A 16748-nucleotide genomic window follows, 5' to 3' on the forward strand; every position below is an offset into this window, starting at 1 on the left:
AACTCCTCTTGCTTTGTTATCTAATGTCAAGTGTGAAACCACATTATGTGATTTAATCTGGAGTGAGAATATCTGCATGAACATGAACATGTAAAATAGGACTGAGTTGGGAGGGATTTGTAGATTTTAGGAGGAGGTTTTCAAGGATTTTCAACTGGTGGTCCTTGGCCCCACGGTGGTCCATGAAGGTATTGCAGGTGGTCACTGAGCAGGCATGCATTTAAACGTGCATTTATTATGTCTTGTTTGTGAATAATCAAATCCATTCAAACATATCCAATTAGGTGTAAAATTTAGGTCAAGGTGACTTCTCCAGTTCCTGGCTCTGCTAATGTTTCAATGCGTCATCAACACACATGCACCCAAATATATTTGCTTACTGCCAAGGATCTAAAAATAGCTAATTGAAAAATTGTTCATGCTAATGAAAAAGCCTTTTTGCAAGTTATGGTGAAAGGTAAAAAATAAGTAAAAGGGAGAGAGTGTCTGAGGGGTGGATTGATATTAGGAGTGGGCCCAACAGCACCCCCTGGGCTACAGTTTAGATGTAATAGATACATTATAAGTCTGATAAACACATGAAAGAATCGTTTATCCATTTTTGGGAGAAAAAAAATCTCACCTGAAATGCAGCATTTATTATCTTGGAGTGAACCCACTTTACCTGTTACTGAAGGCACAACCGTCACTTCTTTACATTGTGAATGAGAAGGTATCACCTGATTTACACAGCGGCCGCCTACTTTCACAATAAAATGCCTTGTTTTCCCCGAGAGACTCAATAACGGAGATTGCAGGACGGTGTAGAAACATGATTTATTTAAAAAGAAAAAAAAGGCAGATGCAGAGCAAAGTGAAAGAAGCAGAGAGGCTACAGAGAGAAGAGAGAGAGGTTCTTTAAACTGCACACCTCTGAGCTGTCAACGCATCCTGGTCAAACAGCAATAATCAAATCAAATCATCAGCATGTAAAAGTGCAAGGGAAAAAAAAAAAAAAAGAAAAACCTTAACGTTGCACGGCACAGAGCTCAACCTGAAGATGCTGCTGGGGAACAACGCCATGATTGCTCTGTAACTGTTGTAAGTTCTGTGATTTTTAAATGGTTTAGACGGTGATTAAAAAAAAAAAAAAAAAAAAAAATCTGTGCTGCTCAAGGTTAAAAATCTAATCTTTTGTTTTATGTGCAGATCTGAACCTTTAAACCAGAGCAATCCAGAAAATAACGAGGACCAAGAGAGGAAATTCTGGTTATATTTACACGCAGCTACATATTAAGCTGCTGTATCCCGATCTGCACTAACAGGTGCATGTAAAGAGAAACACATCAAGGTATGGGTTAAATGGAAGGACAAAAAAATAATTCAAAGAGCACGAGGTTAGTCTTTGATTGACAGGAGGCTCGGTTCTGGAAACAAAAGGGCATTTCCTACCAATGTTTGGAGTCTGAAAAATAGTTGCACTGCATCTCCACTGAACAAAAACACAATGAGTTAACATATTCTCTGCTACAAACGGTGCACCCCCCCAACTTTGAGGAAAAAGTCATTAGAGCCAATAGATTTTGTCCTGAATCTGCAATGAAGAGCAAAACCGGAAGTGGGCGTGGCCAGGCGTCGACCAGCTTGTCGGCACCAACATGCCGAGTCAGAGGACACCTCACACGACCCCCTTTGGTGAAACGGCAAAAACTGAAGGGGGCGTGGCCTGGGAGGAAGTGGGCGCGGCCCCGTTCAGGTGAGACGTTAATATGTCATTCTTCAGTTCAGGGCAAATGCCAAGTCAAAATTTTGCGTTTTTTTCTGCAAACGTCCTGGGAAGTACTGTGATTTTTTTGTGCCAGGCCACGCCCACTGCCACGCCCCCTTTGGACTGAACAGCCTGAAAAGTCAACCAGCTGCTCGGGACATGCCACATGCTCTCCCACGCCCCCTGTTGGTCAAGAGGTGAAAAAAGTTGGGCTCTTTTTCCTCTGGAAATCTAACCGCTCATTTTTAAATTACACCGTTGTGTGAAGAATGGACAGACACACACCGTTTTACAGGCCGGTCCCTCCCGCTGATTTCAATGGGTGGGAGGCAACAATGGACAGTGAATATATGAAGGGAAACTGGGCCATGTTTCCTGGTAAAAATCATGTTTGGCTGTCAATTAGCCTCTGCTGCACAACAGCTAACCTTAGCAAACATTTTAGCCACATTTATTATTTAAATTCAGTAAAACCTGAACGTAAAATGGTCTAAATGTGAAACGAATTTCTAGCTAGGCTAACATCAGCTATGTTATATTTAGCCCATTTTACTTTGAGGCTTTAGTGACCTTAAAAAATAAATGTGGCCAAGGTATTTATTGGTATTTCATAATTAAACTGTGGGTTTTCCTCTTATATTTAATGATATGGCATCTAGGATGTGGCTAAATGCTAAAATTAACGTCAGCTGTTGAGTAATGGTAGCTAATGGGTGACAAAATAGGCCCCTTTTTTTTTGCAAGGTAACCATGTGTATCCAGTGTTAATATAATAATACAGAACAGATGTAAATTAAATTTGAAACACCAACAAAAATTTTAGCCACATTTATTATGAACGTTCACTAAAGCCTGGAGGTAAAATGCACTGGATGTCAGGCTAATCTTTAGCTTGGCTAACGTCAGCCATCATTAGCCATGTGGTATCCAGTCCATTTTACTTTGAAGCTGCAGTGATGCTAAAAAATAAAGGTGGCCAAGATATTTATTGATATTTAATGTTTCTACTGTGGGTTTCCTCTTGTATCGTTTGATGGTCAGGATGTAGTTAAATGCTAAAATTAGCGTTAGCTGATGACTAACGTTAGCTAATGGGTGACAAAATTAGCTTTATTTTATTTATTTATTTATTTTTTTACAGGAAAGACACACAAATCTCGCACTGTAGGTGCAGGACTGAAAACCACGAGAAAGAAAAGTCCACACACTTTGTCTGCGGCTCCCAAAGTGGATTTATTATGTGGCCGAGCTTAGACTCCAGAGGTCACTTTGATAACGCAGTAAATCCACTTTGGGAGCTGTTTTGCCTTGAAATAGGGCCCAGCGTCCCTCTGGATTTTCTCGATCTACCTGTTTCTTAGTTTCTGTCCGGTGAGGAAGCGCTGACCTGATACTGTTTGAGGTATGAGCGACTCGACCGTCCTGTTCGCAGAATCAGCGCTTCCTGCCGTCACAAGGGAAACCGACGTCAACATGGTGAATACTGTGCTGTCCAACAGGCACCAAACACCTGATTTTTGTCCCAGATCTGATTTTAACTCCACTTCATAAGTCTCATCTAAAAGGGACATCTGTCAGTTTCCTGAGAACACACATTTGTGTTCCACGCACTGAACAATCACTTGACCAATGAGGTTTTTCTGCCTCTGAAAACTAAAATGTGAATCTGCGGCTCTCACCATCAGAGCTCAGAGGAATGTAAACTGTTCTCAGCTGGATTACTAAGCTTCAGTGTACTGACGGTTTGACACAGCGTACTTCATGCAGGTAGACTTTGTAATGCTGGCTTGGATCGGGATATCATCCACCTATGTAGCTAAAATGATTAAAGAAGATATACTTGAGGTTAATAATTGCCTTTAATAGTGTTTTGCGTGTGGCAGGATGGCACAGTGATACTGTCAGACAGAGATAAGTGAAGCGTCTGTCACCCTGTTGAAGCAATGGCTCTGTCCCATTCAGAGAGACGCTTCCTGCTTCCTTGATACCCAACGAGGAACCTTCCTACAAATCGCTTCAGCTTCAGCAGAGAAATTAATGTCTGGAGACCGGCAGCATCATGTGAGCCCCTCTGATGTTACACTCAGCTGATGGCCAGGGTGATCAAACTTTCATACCATGTTAAAAAAAAATAAAATAAAAATATTATGCTGGTTCTGTACAGTGGATGTTGCACCACCAGTGTCTGATTCGGTCAAAAAGACAAATGACTCTACTAACCAATTTCCCCTCGGGGATCAATACAGTATTTTTGATTCTGACTACAATACAATAACATGATTCCCAATGGACAATTTCCACATAAAAGGAATAATGTTAGTGGGATTTACTTTTTATTGGTCGTAGCTTTGTTTGGAAACTTTCTCGAAGCGAAGGAATCCACGTGCCTCCAAGGTTTGCTGATGTTGTATTGAGGAACAGCTTTTTTTTTTTGTTGCCTTCAAAACAGAAATGTGAAGCGTCCTCGGGTTTGTGACAGAGCCGCTGCGAGTGAGCGTACGGTTGCCTCTTCCTGTTTTGGTGACGAGGTGGGCGGGGCTTGGTTTCAGCTGGTTTGAGAACTTGATTGTAAGACATCTCGCAGCGTCTTCTTTGTAATCCAAGTTAGATCCGTGACCTTGTTTTTGGTTAGTCACAGTAAAGAGGCTTTCATGAGCTTTAAGCCTGAATGCCAGAGGGACGAACAAGGAGCGGAGGGGGTTGCCATGACAACCTGGAAGGACCACGGTTCAGTTCCTGGTGACAAGTGTCCTCTCCTCATTTATCCTTGCAGTTTGCAGCCAGGAGTTCTCCAGGTTTTCCTGAATGCTCTAAAATGGGTAGGTAACACCAGAAAACGAAACAACACTCATCTTTCAAATACTTATTATTAAAAGGAGGGCTTGTGTTACATTTTTATGCAAGCGATGCATTGGTTTTTGAGGCTTTTGGAGCGCCTGGGAAGATTAATGTAAGTGCTCCTTAACTAGCTCACACACTCTGAAGCCATTTTCGAACAGGGGCTACTTGTGGCTGGGACATCAAAGCTCTACACTCACACACTTTATTAATAGCAGTTCATTACAAGTTGATATAAATAAAGGCATTCTACAATTATCTGTTGTTTTGTATTATAAAAAGTCATACAGAGGTTATGATACAGAGGTACAATGACGATACATGGTCTAACCAAACAGCACCAAGGGTCTACTGCTATACTTCTAGGGGTCGCTTTCTCTTGTGCCATTTTGCATGCCCAACTAAAATGAACTGGATTATCATCCTGTGTTCACAGAGAGACCGAAATGAGAAACTTTCCGTCACGCAAGTTAGAAAGATAAGATTAAGTGGGAATTTTCAAAGAGTTCCAATATCTTTGACTTAACATCTGGCTACACAAAATGCACCGGAATTTGTTAGGTCGATTTTTAAAAAATTCGATTTTGACTATACCACATAGTTCAACTGTTTGTCACCTTACTAAAATGAAAGTGCTATCTCTGAGATGCAAAAATAAGTTTGATTTCATCTGCAAACAGTGTTAACTCGAGACACCTCGGCTCTGGGTTTGTGGTTGGTGCTACGTAGCTGCCAGTCAAAACATCATGGAGTGAAGGATTAAGAATTTGGAGTTACAGGGCCAACTTATAAAATAACAACAACAACAAAAAAAAAAAAAAAATCCAGAATTCGGAAACGCCATGAACACAGGGTTACTGGGACAGACACAAAATGGCTGTCGCATAGCGGCCGCAGACAGCTGTTACCTCCTGGCCAAGCCGCAGAGCCCAAATTCTACATAATTTCCATCTGCAGCAACTGATGATAAAGCAAAAACAAAGTGGAGACATTGTGCTCAACCCCAAGGTCACAAAGAGACAAACAACAAAAACACTGTTGATCAGTTTTACATACTAAATAGCGAATTTGGCCTCTGTGGCTCGGCCAAGAAGTGAGACCTGCTGCAGAATGCAACGTCAAGTGAAAGCAGAGGATAACATATCAGCACATCATCACTTTTTAAAATACTACTTCTCTTTAGTTTGTACCACAACCCTTTAACTATATATTTCAGCTATCAGGCACAGTGTTGAAAATACAAGTGCCCAAGAGGAAAAAGAAAGAAATACAAATACAAGGTGATTAACATGAAAGACAAAGGGGTCATTTGCTGACGTAACTCATCTCTGATGTGGGACACAAAGTTGCTGGTAGGGCAGGTTGCTTTTAAGGAACCTGAAGATTATTTTGGTGATTTTCCCAAGGAGCAAAACTGCATGGCTCCCCAGCATCAGCTTTGTTCCTGAAGAAAACCACAAACAAAATCTGAGAGACAATGAGAGTAAGAGTCGGCGTTTCATGAACTATCCCCTCTTGAAGAGCCAGGCTGCCATCTTGAAGGAACAGTACGGTTTAAAACGTTTGTGCCACAAGACACACACAAGTTGGAAATAGTTTGAGTCAGACAGAGAAGCACAGAGACGTTTCGGTTTGCTCTTTAACAGTACACCAGTCAGTCCGCTCCAACCTGCTGATAAAGCAGAATGGGTACCGCCACAGCTGCGTCACGGCAGTAAGGCCCCTGAAACAGCGTTTAAACCCTAAGAAACTAGAGCTCTGCACTGACGTTGAGCCAAATCAATCATCTGGAACTCACTGATTTCGCATTATTTTGAAAATTAGGCGGTCCACTCCATCATAACCCGGAGAAAGAGGTGGAAATCTGAGTGTGTATGCTGCCAAGAAGGTTGGGTTGTGTATATTTACAATCCCGATAGTCTCTTGTACATCCAAAGAAAGACATTTCAGTTTGCAGAGTACGATACTGGAGGGTTTGGTTGCTGTTGGTGCTCCCCACTCTTAATTGTGTTCACACTGAGTTTGCATCAAAGTGTGCACAAAACGGCACGTGAATTAAATGCCATGAACCGCGTCTGTCCCTGCAATAATCAGGCCGGCGTGTGGTCATACACACATCGGAGCAACAGGTAGATACAGTGTGTTTAACTGTGTATGCCCTTTGTTTTACATCTGTACACGATCAGTCTCCTCCTCAGCAACAGAGGGAGGTGAAGGTCAATGAGGACAAGGAGGAGATGGAGGAAGTCGATGTAGTTTTTTTAATCCCCTCCAGTACAAAAACACAAAATCTCACTTTCTTTCCCGGCACTCTGACATCCTGCAGATGTCTGGATGTCTGTCAGTTCCCGTGGTGATGGGTCCTCCCAAAGGACACCTCGCTGTTTTGTTGCTCCATCTCCACCTCCCCTTAATTTTATTAAAACTAAGAGTGCTGTTTTCAGTCAATGGAAATACTAAGAATACGGTTCAGTCAATGGAGGGAGAGAACTTTAGAGTTGAGTTTGCCTCAACGGGGAGATAAACTCTTGAGTCTTTTTATCTGTCAGTGGGATAATCTTCTGCCACGGTGCTTTAGTCCTTACAACACCACGGCGTTCTGCTGAAATCAGTACAAATAAAAACAATGACAGTCACGACCAGCCAATGCAAAGAAAACAGGACCCATAAGCCATCTGGGCTCACTGTGCTTCAGGATTAGAGGGACCAGGAGAGCCCTTAGACCAGTGATGCACTCCACCTCAGTCTTACCACAACCTGTCCCATTTAATCAACGGAGAGTCGCTTAGACCCCTGTTTAATGTCACTACGACATATAAAAACTGTGAGTCAAGAGAAAGCCTCAGAAATCTGTGCACTGTCAATGTAAACCTCAGATGCTAGGTACTGTCAGTGGGAACATGGAGATCCACTTGATGTCAGTGAAGAAACCTTATGGAGCAGCTTGTAGATCCATTCATTGGCAATGGAAAGGGGCAATTCCCCGTTCAGCATCAGTGAAGCCCCTTTTAGTATCAATGGAGAAATAAATAGCCCCCATTCATTGTCAGTGCACAAGCTTAGAGCATCATTTACTGTCGGCGGAGACAAAATCTTAGAGGCTCCTGCACAGTCAGTGGAGAAACCTAAAATGTTTTACTGTCAGCAGAGAGAGAGCTTAAGTTTCCAGGTGTCCAGTTCATTGTCTGTGGGGGAATATTGAGCCAACACAATCATGTTTGAAGGCCAAGATCTCGCTCTGAACGAACATCGGCAGCCACAGAGTGGAAGGCTGAGACACTGAGTTTGGGTCTGAGGAGGAAAGGCCACCAGATCTGGAGAAAATGCTGCTGCAGGACGTTAGAAACAAACAGTTGGTTGTGAAAGTGTGATGAGGTTAGATATTTGTTGAAATTTGCTTACTCATGCTGATACTCTGGTTCTGTCAGGTGCCTTTGCTTCAGTTGCTTGATCCACAAACTTGCCCCTCTTTATTTATATTTTTAAAAACGTGAGGGGACGGCACAGTCTGGTCAGAGTGGTGCAGTTTCACATTTGAGGTATCACCACCACTCCAGATTATTTCAGCATGAAGTCTCTCCTGTGCGGACATTTAGCAGAAACAGCTGTGAGAGGTCAGACATTTAATGGAAAGATCGCGACGAGACGGTGAGGAAGGCGGAGGACGATCCCCGTGACAGAGATGGACTGCTCCAGTGCACTTTCATGTGATGTCTCAGGTTGGACCTGGAGGTGAAGTGTTTGTCGCACTGCTGGCAGGGGAAGGGCTTCTCCTTGGTGTGGATGCGGCGGTGGCAGACAAGCGCAGTGGAAACCCGGAATGACTTGCCACAGTCGGGGCACCGGTAGCGTTTGGGCTCGGTGTGGATGCGCCGGTGGTTTTTGAGGGACATCAGGTTGGGGAACTCCTTCTGGCAGGAGTTGCAGAAGTAGGTCCCCGTCTTGTGGCTGTTCTTGTGGTTCAGCAGGGAGCTGGCGTGGCGGTACGACCGGCCACACTGGTTGCACACGTAGCTCTTGGTGCTGCTTGATGAACCAACCGGGCTCAGATCTGGAGAAGAGAAATGGGAGGTTTTCAGTTAAAACCAACTCTGATTCAACTTGGTAATACACAGCAGGGATCCAGAAAAAGAAAAACAATGCAAGCAAATAATTGAAAATAAGTAGAAAACCATGAACCATTACATTTTAAAGAACTCAAATTCAGAAGTCATGCAAATCAAAGACATTCTTTTGGAGTTCTCTACCATTGTTCTCATGTAGGGAACACTGGTGTCTTTTTCCCTCATGGATTTGTGCCAAATGTATGAGAATGACATCATATGGGTCCTTAAATTGCAAAGCATGATGTACATTACCCGTAAATTTTAGGCATTTTGCCTATGCTCTTAATCAGAGTGACTGGAAATTAGTGCAACAGTAAAACAATTTTAAATTCTTAGATCGTCATACATGGCAAAAAACAAAACAAAACAGTAGTAACCAGAGTAAGGGTCAACAGTTCAGGAATACCCCTGTAAGATGTCACAGGAGCAGCTCTGGAATCCCAGTCTGTTACACTTTCACTAATCTGACACTTAAAAAAAAAAAAAAAAAAAAAAAAAAAAACATTTACCGTGAGCAGAGGAAAAGAACAAAAGAGAATAATGGTCACGGAAAGACAGTCTCAGGAGATCCTAGAGCTTCGGCAGGCATGAAAAAGGTTTAGCGTCCCTACTCAGAATAAAACAATGGACTCAATTTGTTGGTGACTGAACACCCCATTAATGACTGGTACACTTCTGAAAAGGGTACAACAAAATAACAATAAAATGATTTCTTTTTTTCACATGGTTTGATTCCCCCATGAGGCCGTCTGTGTAGGTCTTCTGATTGGATTTGACCGGTATGACCAATGGATTTTTCTGGAGTTCATTATTTTTGAATATACCTCAGCTCCTCTGACCTTCGATTATGTTTGGGAAACCAGGGGCCTCATTTCTTCAAGGTTCTTACTCACAAAGTATGAGCTCACTGCCAAATCCAAAGCTGGAGTTGGAGAAAATTTGATCTAGATGGAAAAATCAATAGCCTGTATCACTTCCTCAAGTTGCTGTATCATTTCAAATGATTAAACTAATTATCAAAGGTATCAACAGAAATATCTAGCATGTGCTTTTGATCATACAATTTAATAGTTTCTTTAAATGAGTCCCCAGGTCCAGCTGTCAGAGAACTGGAAGCTGGGAAATATCTCAGGCATGACATCAACAGACAGACCTCTTGCATTACTGCATATACATATGCATCATTTATCAGCAGCCATTTTGTGCCCCCATCCCAGCGGTGCCTTTGGTTTAATTCAGATGGGGACGCAAAAGGGTGGGATGGGATACAAGGATGTACATCTAATTTGCACTTCAAAAAATTACCGGCTTTGAAGAGTAACTGAACCCCAAACCCCAATTCTAATGCTGAAAAATAGGATGCCTGGTCCTTGGTGGCAGGTGATGTCACCATCCTGTGGGTGGCGCCATCACCTGCTGCCAAAGACCAGGCACTCTACTTTCCACCATTAGAGGTCAGGATTTACACAGATTTAGGTTTGAGGTATGGATACTCTTTAAAATTACTGGACAGTGTTGGGGCTGAGATTAGAAACGAGTGCAAACTACTTCAAATGTAAATGCTAAATGTCCAGTCTATGCAGTGAATCCTCAAACAAAAGCCTGATTACTGTCCATTTACATTTAAAATAAACTGAATTAAAGCTTTTTTTAAGGCCCCAACACTGGTTCTTGTTGTACAAATCCACCAAAACAGTGTGAAGAGAAGAAGAATAAAGTACAGTGTCATCATCCAACAATGTCACATCTTTCTCAAACAAAACACTTTATTGTGAGCACATACAGAAAGACAGTGTAGAGGTTCATATGGAAATACATGGAACAGGCACAAAGAATGCAGAGCACAGTGAAGTACAGCAGAGATTTCTCTGAACAAACGACCAGCAGCCAAAGTCCATTAAGGTTGTGCTTACAAACCCGACTTTAAAATACCAAAGATTCAACCAGATTGTGTACAAACTGGGCACCAAGACAAGTTTAAACATTAAAAACATAATTCTGAAGTGAGTCATATTCCTCACTTAATCCTCCTTTTAGAATTAACAAGGAAGGGTTTGTCCAATCCACCTATAGAGGAAAAAAAAAAAAAACATAAATCCAACAATTTGTGGATGCATTTTCACACCTGTGATTACAGCCTGGAACCACTTCTACAGTATTGATATATTTTCCATTTGTATCATGACTGTAATACCAAAAATAATTGGGACCCAAAACACATAGGGACTGGACATTCAGCCCTCTACAAACAATTGGGACATATTTAATGTAGGTGAATTTAAAGTGATGGTTCAGATTCTTACACTTTTAATGGGATCTGTTGGACCATGGGAGTGTAAAACACCCACCGATTTTGGTTTCCATGTTGCGAGAATGAGAGCTTCACCGGGTGTGTGCTGCTCCAAACTGAATGAAGCAGATACAGACTGGAAAACGACAGATTTGAGCGGTGACATGAAGCTGGAAATTTGTTTTGAAGGACGCACAACACCACGCGCTTGTTTTGGTTTCACTTTCAGCGTTCTTTCCAGTCCCCTGGTGTCAAAAAAGGTGGAACTAGTTTACGGCAGAACACGTCCGGTGAAGTTCCTGCAATGCGGAAGGATTTAATGAGCCAGACTTGGTGGATTTATTACACTTGCTTGGATCGGAAGAACCCTAAGTATAGCTTACATGTTTTTTGAACCCAAGAGAAATCAAAAAGACTGAGACACTGGCTGAGAACTTCCTCAGGGCGGTGTTGATCGATCACAATTCATGAGGAAGACTTTCGAGCTGCTGTCCAAGCTGTTCAGCTTAGAAAAGCCCTGAAGGGAGCAGCATGTGGCCAACTTTTCTGAAGCAACAGAGATGTTTAAAATCACAGGCAAGGGCAGAGCATGCATTTCTGTCTGGATAGATTTGACAGTCACCAACTGTATGTGCTTTGAATATTGTTTTCTTTTTACAGTACCAAAGAAAAACCAAGAAAATTCAATCAGGGGTAATGTACAGTTGGTAATGACTGTTGGTTAATTTGCCCAAAAATGTTGCTTCAAGATGTGGTATCAGTGTGTATCGCTGCCTGCAAGTCTGCCACACAGAAACTTTTTGGTCAACATGGCGAGGAAACAGGAGGGAATTCCAGCACAGAACCCCCCTGACTGACATTCGGTTCATCAGAGTTGGGACGACATCTTGGGAAATGTTGCACAAAAAGTTCATGTATCAGACTTGACGCAAGAAGAACCGAGGCTCCATAAAACAAATGTCTCCAGAGTATTCACTGACAGAAAACTGAGACGCTCACCGGTCAAACTGTGATGTCAGACACCGGGTTGCAGAACAGCAAGAGTTTGGACACCAAATACTGTCCTGTATGTCCACGTCCAGTGAGCGTCCTGCTTAAAGCTGCACTGCGAAAACTGCAGAGGGTCACATCTGAAGTGAGGACCGAGAAGTGGATTAAGCACAGAGATCCCTGCAGACTCAATGATCAAAGGACATGCTTAGACCATTTTGTTTTTGTCAGGGTCCTCACTCATTGACCATTGACAATTCTGCAGAGTGCACCTTTAACTTAAACACTGTACATCCAATTCATTCCATCAGGGGTTCCCAGATTACTTGAGAAACCTGCACTAGATTTTTTGGGACAATCTAATGAGGGCTGAATCTGGAGAAACCAGTTCTTCTTCAGTTCTAAGAGAAAACTGAATATTTTGGTGTGTATGATTGCTTTCCTACAGATTGTCCCAGTTTGTGCCAAAAAAACCCATTGAGATTCTGCCAAAATTTGAAAATCTAACCTTCATGTATTTTATTCAAGGTCAACTTTATTCCAGCAGACATTGTTTTACGGGGGGCTCAGGCACTTTTGCTCAACATTTTCCAAGGCAGCACACTGAGCTAGTGCTCTTTCAAATTAAGGTCAGTGATGAACTTCATGACGTCGAACCTTGACCAAGTAAAAAAGGCCAAAACTGAGGCGATCAGCCGCCTGTATCCTGTCAGCAGTCTCACACTTTGAAACATTCAGATCTCCAATCATCAAAACAAAGACTGTAAATAAAATGCAAGACCCTGCAAACAAGTTTAGCTCAAAGGAAAAGAAATATTTATTCTTAATCTAATGGAATTCAACATTTTTACCAATGTGTGACTCACCACGTCAATGTGGAGTCACCATTCAGAAATTAATTTCATGTCTCCTCACTTGGAGCAGGAGGGATTCAGCAGGGTTGATATCTCATGGGACAAATTTTTAAGGATTAAACATCATTTTTATTACAACTAGCTAACCAATCTTTTTCAAATCCCAAATTTTTCATCTTCATTTTCCTCACATTAAAATGGAAAACTGCTCAGTCCCAGTGAATCATGATTTAACCTCAATGCAACTAAATTACTGTCAACAATTACATTACAAAAACATTACCTGTGTTTTTTTATTTATTTATTTTTTACCCCAATATCCTTAATTAATTAATTAAATTTTTATTTGGCTTGCTTTGAGTCTTGATCTCATGACTGTGGCAGCATATTAGGGCCACTGTAGGGAGAAAAAAAAAATTGAGCCAGGGCAGGGAGGGTAATATTCTGAGAAAAAAACTTGGAGTAAAGTCATAAATTCATGAGAAAAAACTCAAATTTATGAGAAAAAACTTGAATATTCTGAGATTATAAAGTCACAAGTTTGTGGGAAAAAAATAAGAAATTCTGAGATTTAAGTTGTAAATTTATGTGGAAAAAAAAAACAAATTCATGAGAAAAAAAAAACTTATAAAGTCAAGGAAAAAAACAGGGAAAATAGTTTTTCCTCTAGTGTGGGATTTAGCAATTTTAGGCCAGAATTACAATATTATCATTAACATCTGGACTTTGAAGAGAAAAATTTGAAGAGTTTTTTTTCCTCAGAAATTTACAACTTTAACTTCAGAGAATTTCTGACTTTTTCCTTTATTTGTCACTTTATAATAATTTGAGTTTTTTTCTCACAATTTATGGCATTTGTTTTCTCATAAATTTGTCACTTTAATCTCAGAGAATTTCTGAGTTTTTTTCTTGCAAATTTCTGACTTTCTAACTTCTGAATTTTATTTTATTTTTTCATGAACATTTATTTTCCTCATAACTTTACCACATCCATCTCAGAGAATATGCAAGTTTTTGTCCTGTAAATCTCTGGCTTTAATCTCAGAAATTCTACGTTTTTCTCTTGGAATATCACCCCCCTCTTCTCCACCTCTGTAATTCTTTCCCTCCCTGCTGTGGCCCTAATCCGCCGTCATAAACAGCAACTGTCTGGGGCCCACAAGAGGTTCACAACCCTTATTTTGAAAATCAGTGCCCTAGAAACTGTAGTGTGTTGGTGTTGGTGTGTGGTGTGAGTGAGGGTGAGCTTAAAGCCTTGCTCAAGGGCATCTCAGACAGAAGTGGCTGAGGGAAGGGAGTGTGTTTCTCATTCAGATTTCCCTGGACTATCTGGGGATTTGAACCGGTGACCTTTGAGTCACAAGCCCCGCCTCTCTGACCTCGAGAGCCGCCCTGCCCCCTAGAGGCCGGGGGGGCTGTCAATCAAACGGTCCAGTCTCTCCAGTATGTGAGCAGATGAAGGAGGATGGATTGACAACACTGATCTCCACTCGTTGTTTTTCCAGCTATTTATTTTCAGTACTCAGCAGTAAGGGTTATAGAATATGGACAAGGTTTTTTTTTGTTAAGAAATGAATTATCAAAACATAGTTTATAAAAGTGTATAGTAAGCATTACATATATATGCATGGAAACAAAAAAAAAAGTTAGAACTTAAAACAAAAGGGTTATACTTGTTCAAAACCAATCCTTTTTTTTCATCTTATTCTCTCTAAAAACTACTTGAAATGCAGGCGGGAAAGTGTCCACTCAGGAAAAAAAAAAAAAATAGAAGAAATGGTGGGGGGGAGAAAAACTATAAGATTGAGAGAATATACAGTTATTTCTGTGTTCTAGATCAAGATCACATCGACTCCTACAGCACTTGACGGTCACTCCACGGCTTGACTTTTACTAGCACCAGTGCTCCTGAAACGCTGACAAACTGTGTTTAACACACACAGAGGCTTCCAAATAGTCAAAACGCAATTAAATTAAAAAAAAAAAAAATACACCAATAAATACAAGAGGTTACCGTAAAAGTGTAACATTTAAAAAAAAAGGTTCAAATGATGAGGACTGAATGCACTCAAAGAAAAAAAAAAAAAAGTAATCACCAAAGTCATCCCTTTCGAGCGTGAGTTTGATTTTGTGGAAAACAGGAAAAATAGGCGTCGGAGGGCGAGGGAGAAAAAAAAAAAAGTTCAGTCAAACTTTGTGAAGAGGAAAGAAAACGGTGGAGGAGGAAGAGGACGGTGGGCGAGGGGAGGGGGGGTGTTTTGAGAGAGAAAGACTGTCACAACATCACTTTGTAAAAGGCAAGAAAAACATTTTTTTTTTCATCGTGTAATAAGTTCCTTAATCTTCGAACGTACTGCAATCAAAACACACATTAAGAACAGTTTGCCTGGGTCGCTTTCTTTTTTCTTTTCCCCCCCGGGCCGGGACAGGAGGAGGGGGCGAGGAGCATCTTTTTCTCAGAGAACGACAAACCCAGAGTTAAAACAGGAAGGAGGGGAAACAGTCTCGTCGGACAGGCAAAGTGTTCGTTATGGGAGTCCATCTTGGCTGGCTCCGTGTCAGAGAGGAGAGAGGGGGATTATGGGAGCGGGGGGCGGGGGGAGTCAGGTGGGTGTTTTACAACAACACAGCTCTAAACTCACACATCCTAAAGACTAGCGCCGTCCATTACAAGTGTTAATAATAATCAATAATAATAATAATATAATAATATAAATAAATGCATTACTACAATGATCTGTCGTCTTTTTTTCCTTCTTATAAAAAGAGGTACTGTAGATAATACAGTCAGAAGTACGATTACAATACAGGAGGAAACAAAAAAACCAAAAAAAAATATGCCGGCACAGGCCTACCAATATACATGTTCTTTACTTGTTTTTTTTTTTTTTCTCCATTTCTGATACATTTTTTTTTTCTTTCTCCTTTTTTAGGTGTCACCACAAACTATGGCCTGTACACGTTTAGCTGGTTTGGGTGGGTGTGCGGCGTCGTACAGTACGAGTTTGACCCAGAAGAAGAAAGTTTTAAGAGAGACGGGACGGGACGGGGCGGAGCAAAGCGGGGCGGAGGGGGAGGGGGCTCTACAAGTGTGATGTCAAAGAGGCAGCCAATCAGAGAGATTCAGGAAATGGTCTGTTGGGGGGTAACCTATAAGATTTTGAAGCTCATCTTCGTGCTGCAAGAGACACACACACACGCACACATGCGCGCGCACACACACAGACACACACACATACGCACAAGTTAAAAACAGAGGCTCATTGACCAAGGTGCCCCAACCCCTCAGTTCAGTCCTGGAGTCGCCATCTCTCGTCAAACCGTTTACATATTTAAAAAAAAAAAAAAATTAAAAATAAAAAAGGAAAAATAAAATGACCTCCTCCAGCGCCACCGTCACTTTATACAGCGCTCACACTGGCTACGTATTGCTCACACTTCAAACAAGTTTGTATTTTCTTTTTTTCTATAAAACTGACTCGGTCAGAATATAAACTGGTTAAAAACACTGAGACAAAGGCCGCAAGAAAAGAAAAAAAAATCCCTATAATCATCATCATCATCATCATCATCACATATGGGATGAGGTGGAGCGATGTGTGGAGAAAACAGAGAAAGCAACTTCAACACTGGACCAATCTGCTCCTCGGATTGAAATGGACAAGATGGCTTGTTACTCTGCATGAAACAAACATGGCCGGTCCGGGCTTCTGCCTCCAGACCTGCAGACTTCCCGCCCCTTTTCCATCTGGCCCTCAACAGTCAGCAGCAACTTTTAGCAAAAATAGCAAACTTTTTTTTTTGCTGAATTTGGCCCGAGCCTGCTGCTCAGCCTGGCTGCCTGTCAGTCAGTCTGTCGAAGTCGCTACAACAGGACTTAGGAGTCTTTAAAACCTGTGCTGTTTTCTGTTTCTTTTTTTTTT

The 16748-nt window shown here is 41.5% G+C and overlaps 1 protein-coding gene across 3 annotated transcripts in view; it reads right to left on the reverse strand.

Moving 5' to 3' along the window:
- Positions 1 to 3587: 3587 nt before the first annotated feature.
- The window catches only part of LOC115363828 (zinc finger protein 646), a 37558-nt gene continuing 24397 nt past the window's right edge, over positions 3588 to 16748 (reverse strand). For 2 of the 3 annotated variants that reach the window (XM_030058148.1, XM_030058147.1), the window contains exon 5: positions 3588 to 8636. In XM_030058148.1, coding sequence (XP_029914008.1) covers positions 8209 to 8636 — 428 coding nt within the window. In that variant the 3' untranslated portion in view covers positions 3588 to 8208. Of the gene's footprint in view, positions 8637 to 14318; positions 16004 to 16748 lie in introns of those variants that run through there. The other variant, XM_030058149.1, reaches the window with a different exon arrangement.

The sequence above is a fragment of the Myripristis murdjan genome, chromosome 8 (assembly GCF_902150065.1).
Source record: "Myripristis murdjan chromosome 8, fMyrMur1.1, whole genome shotgun sequence".
In the NCBI taxonomy this organism is placed as follows: Eukaryota; Metazoa; Chordata; class Actinopteri; order Holocentriformes; family Holocentridae; genus Myripristis; species Myripristis murdjan.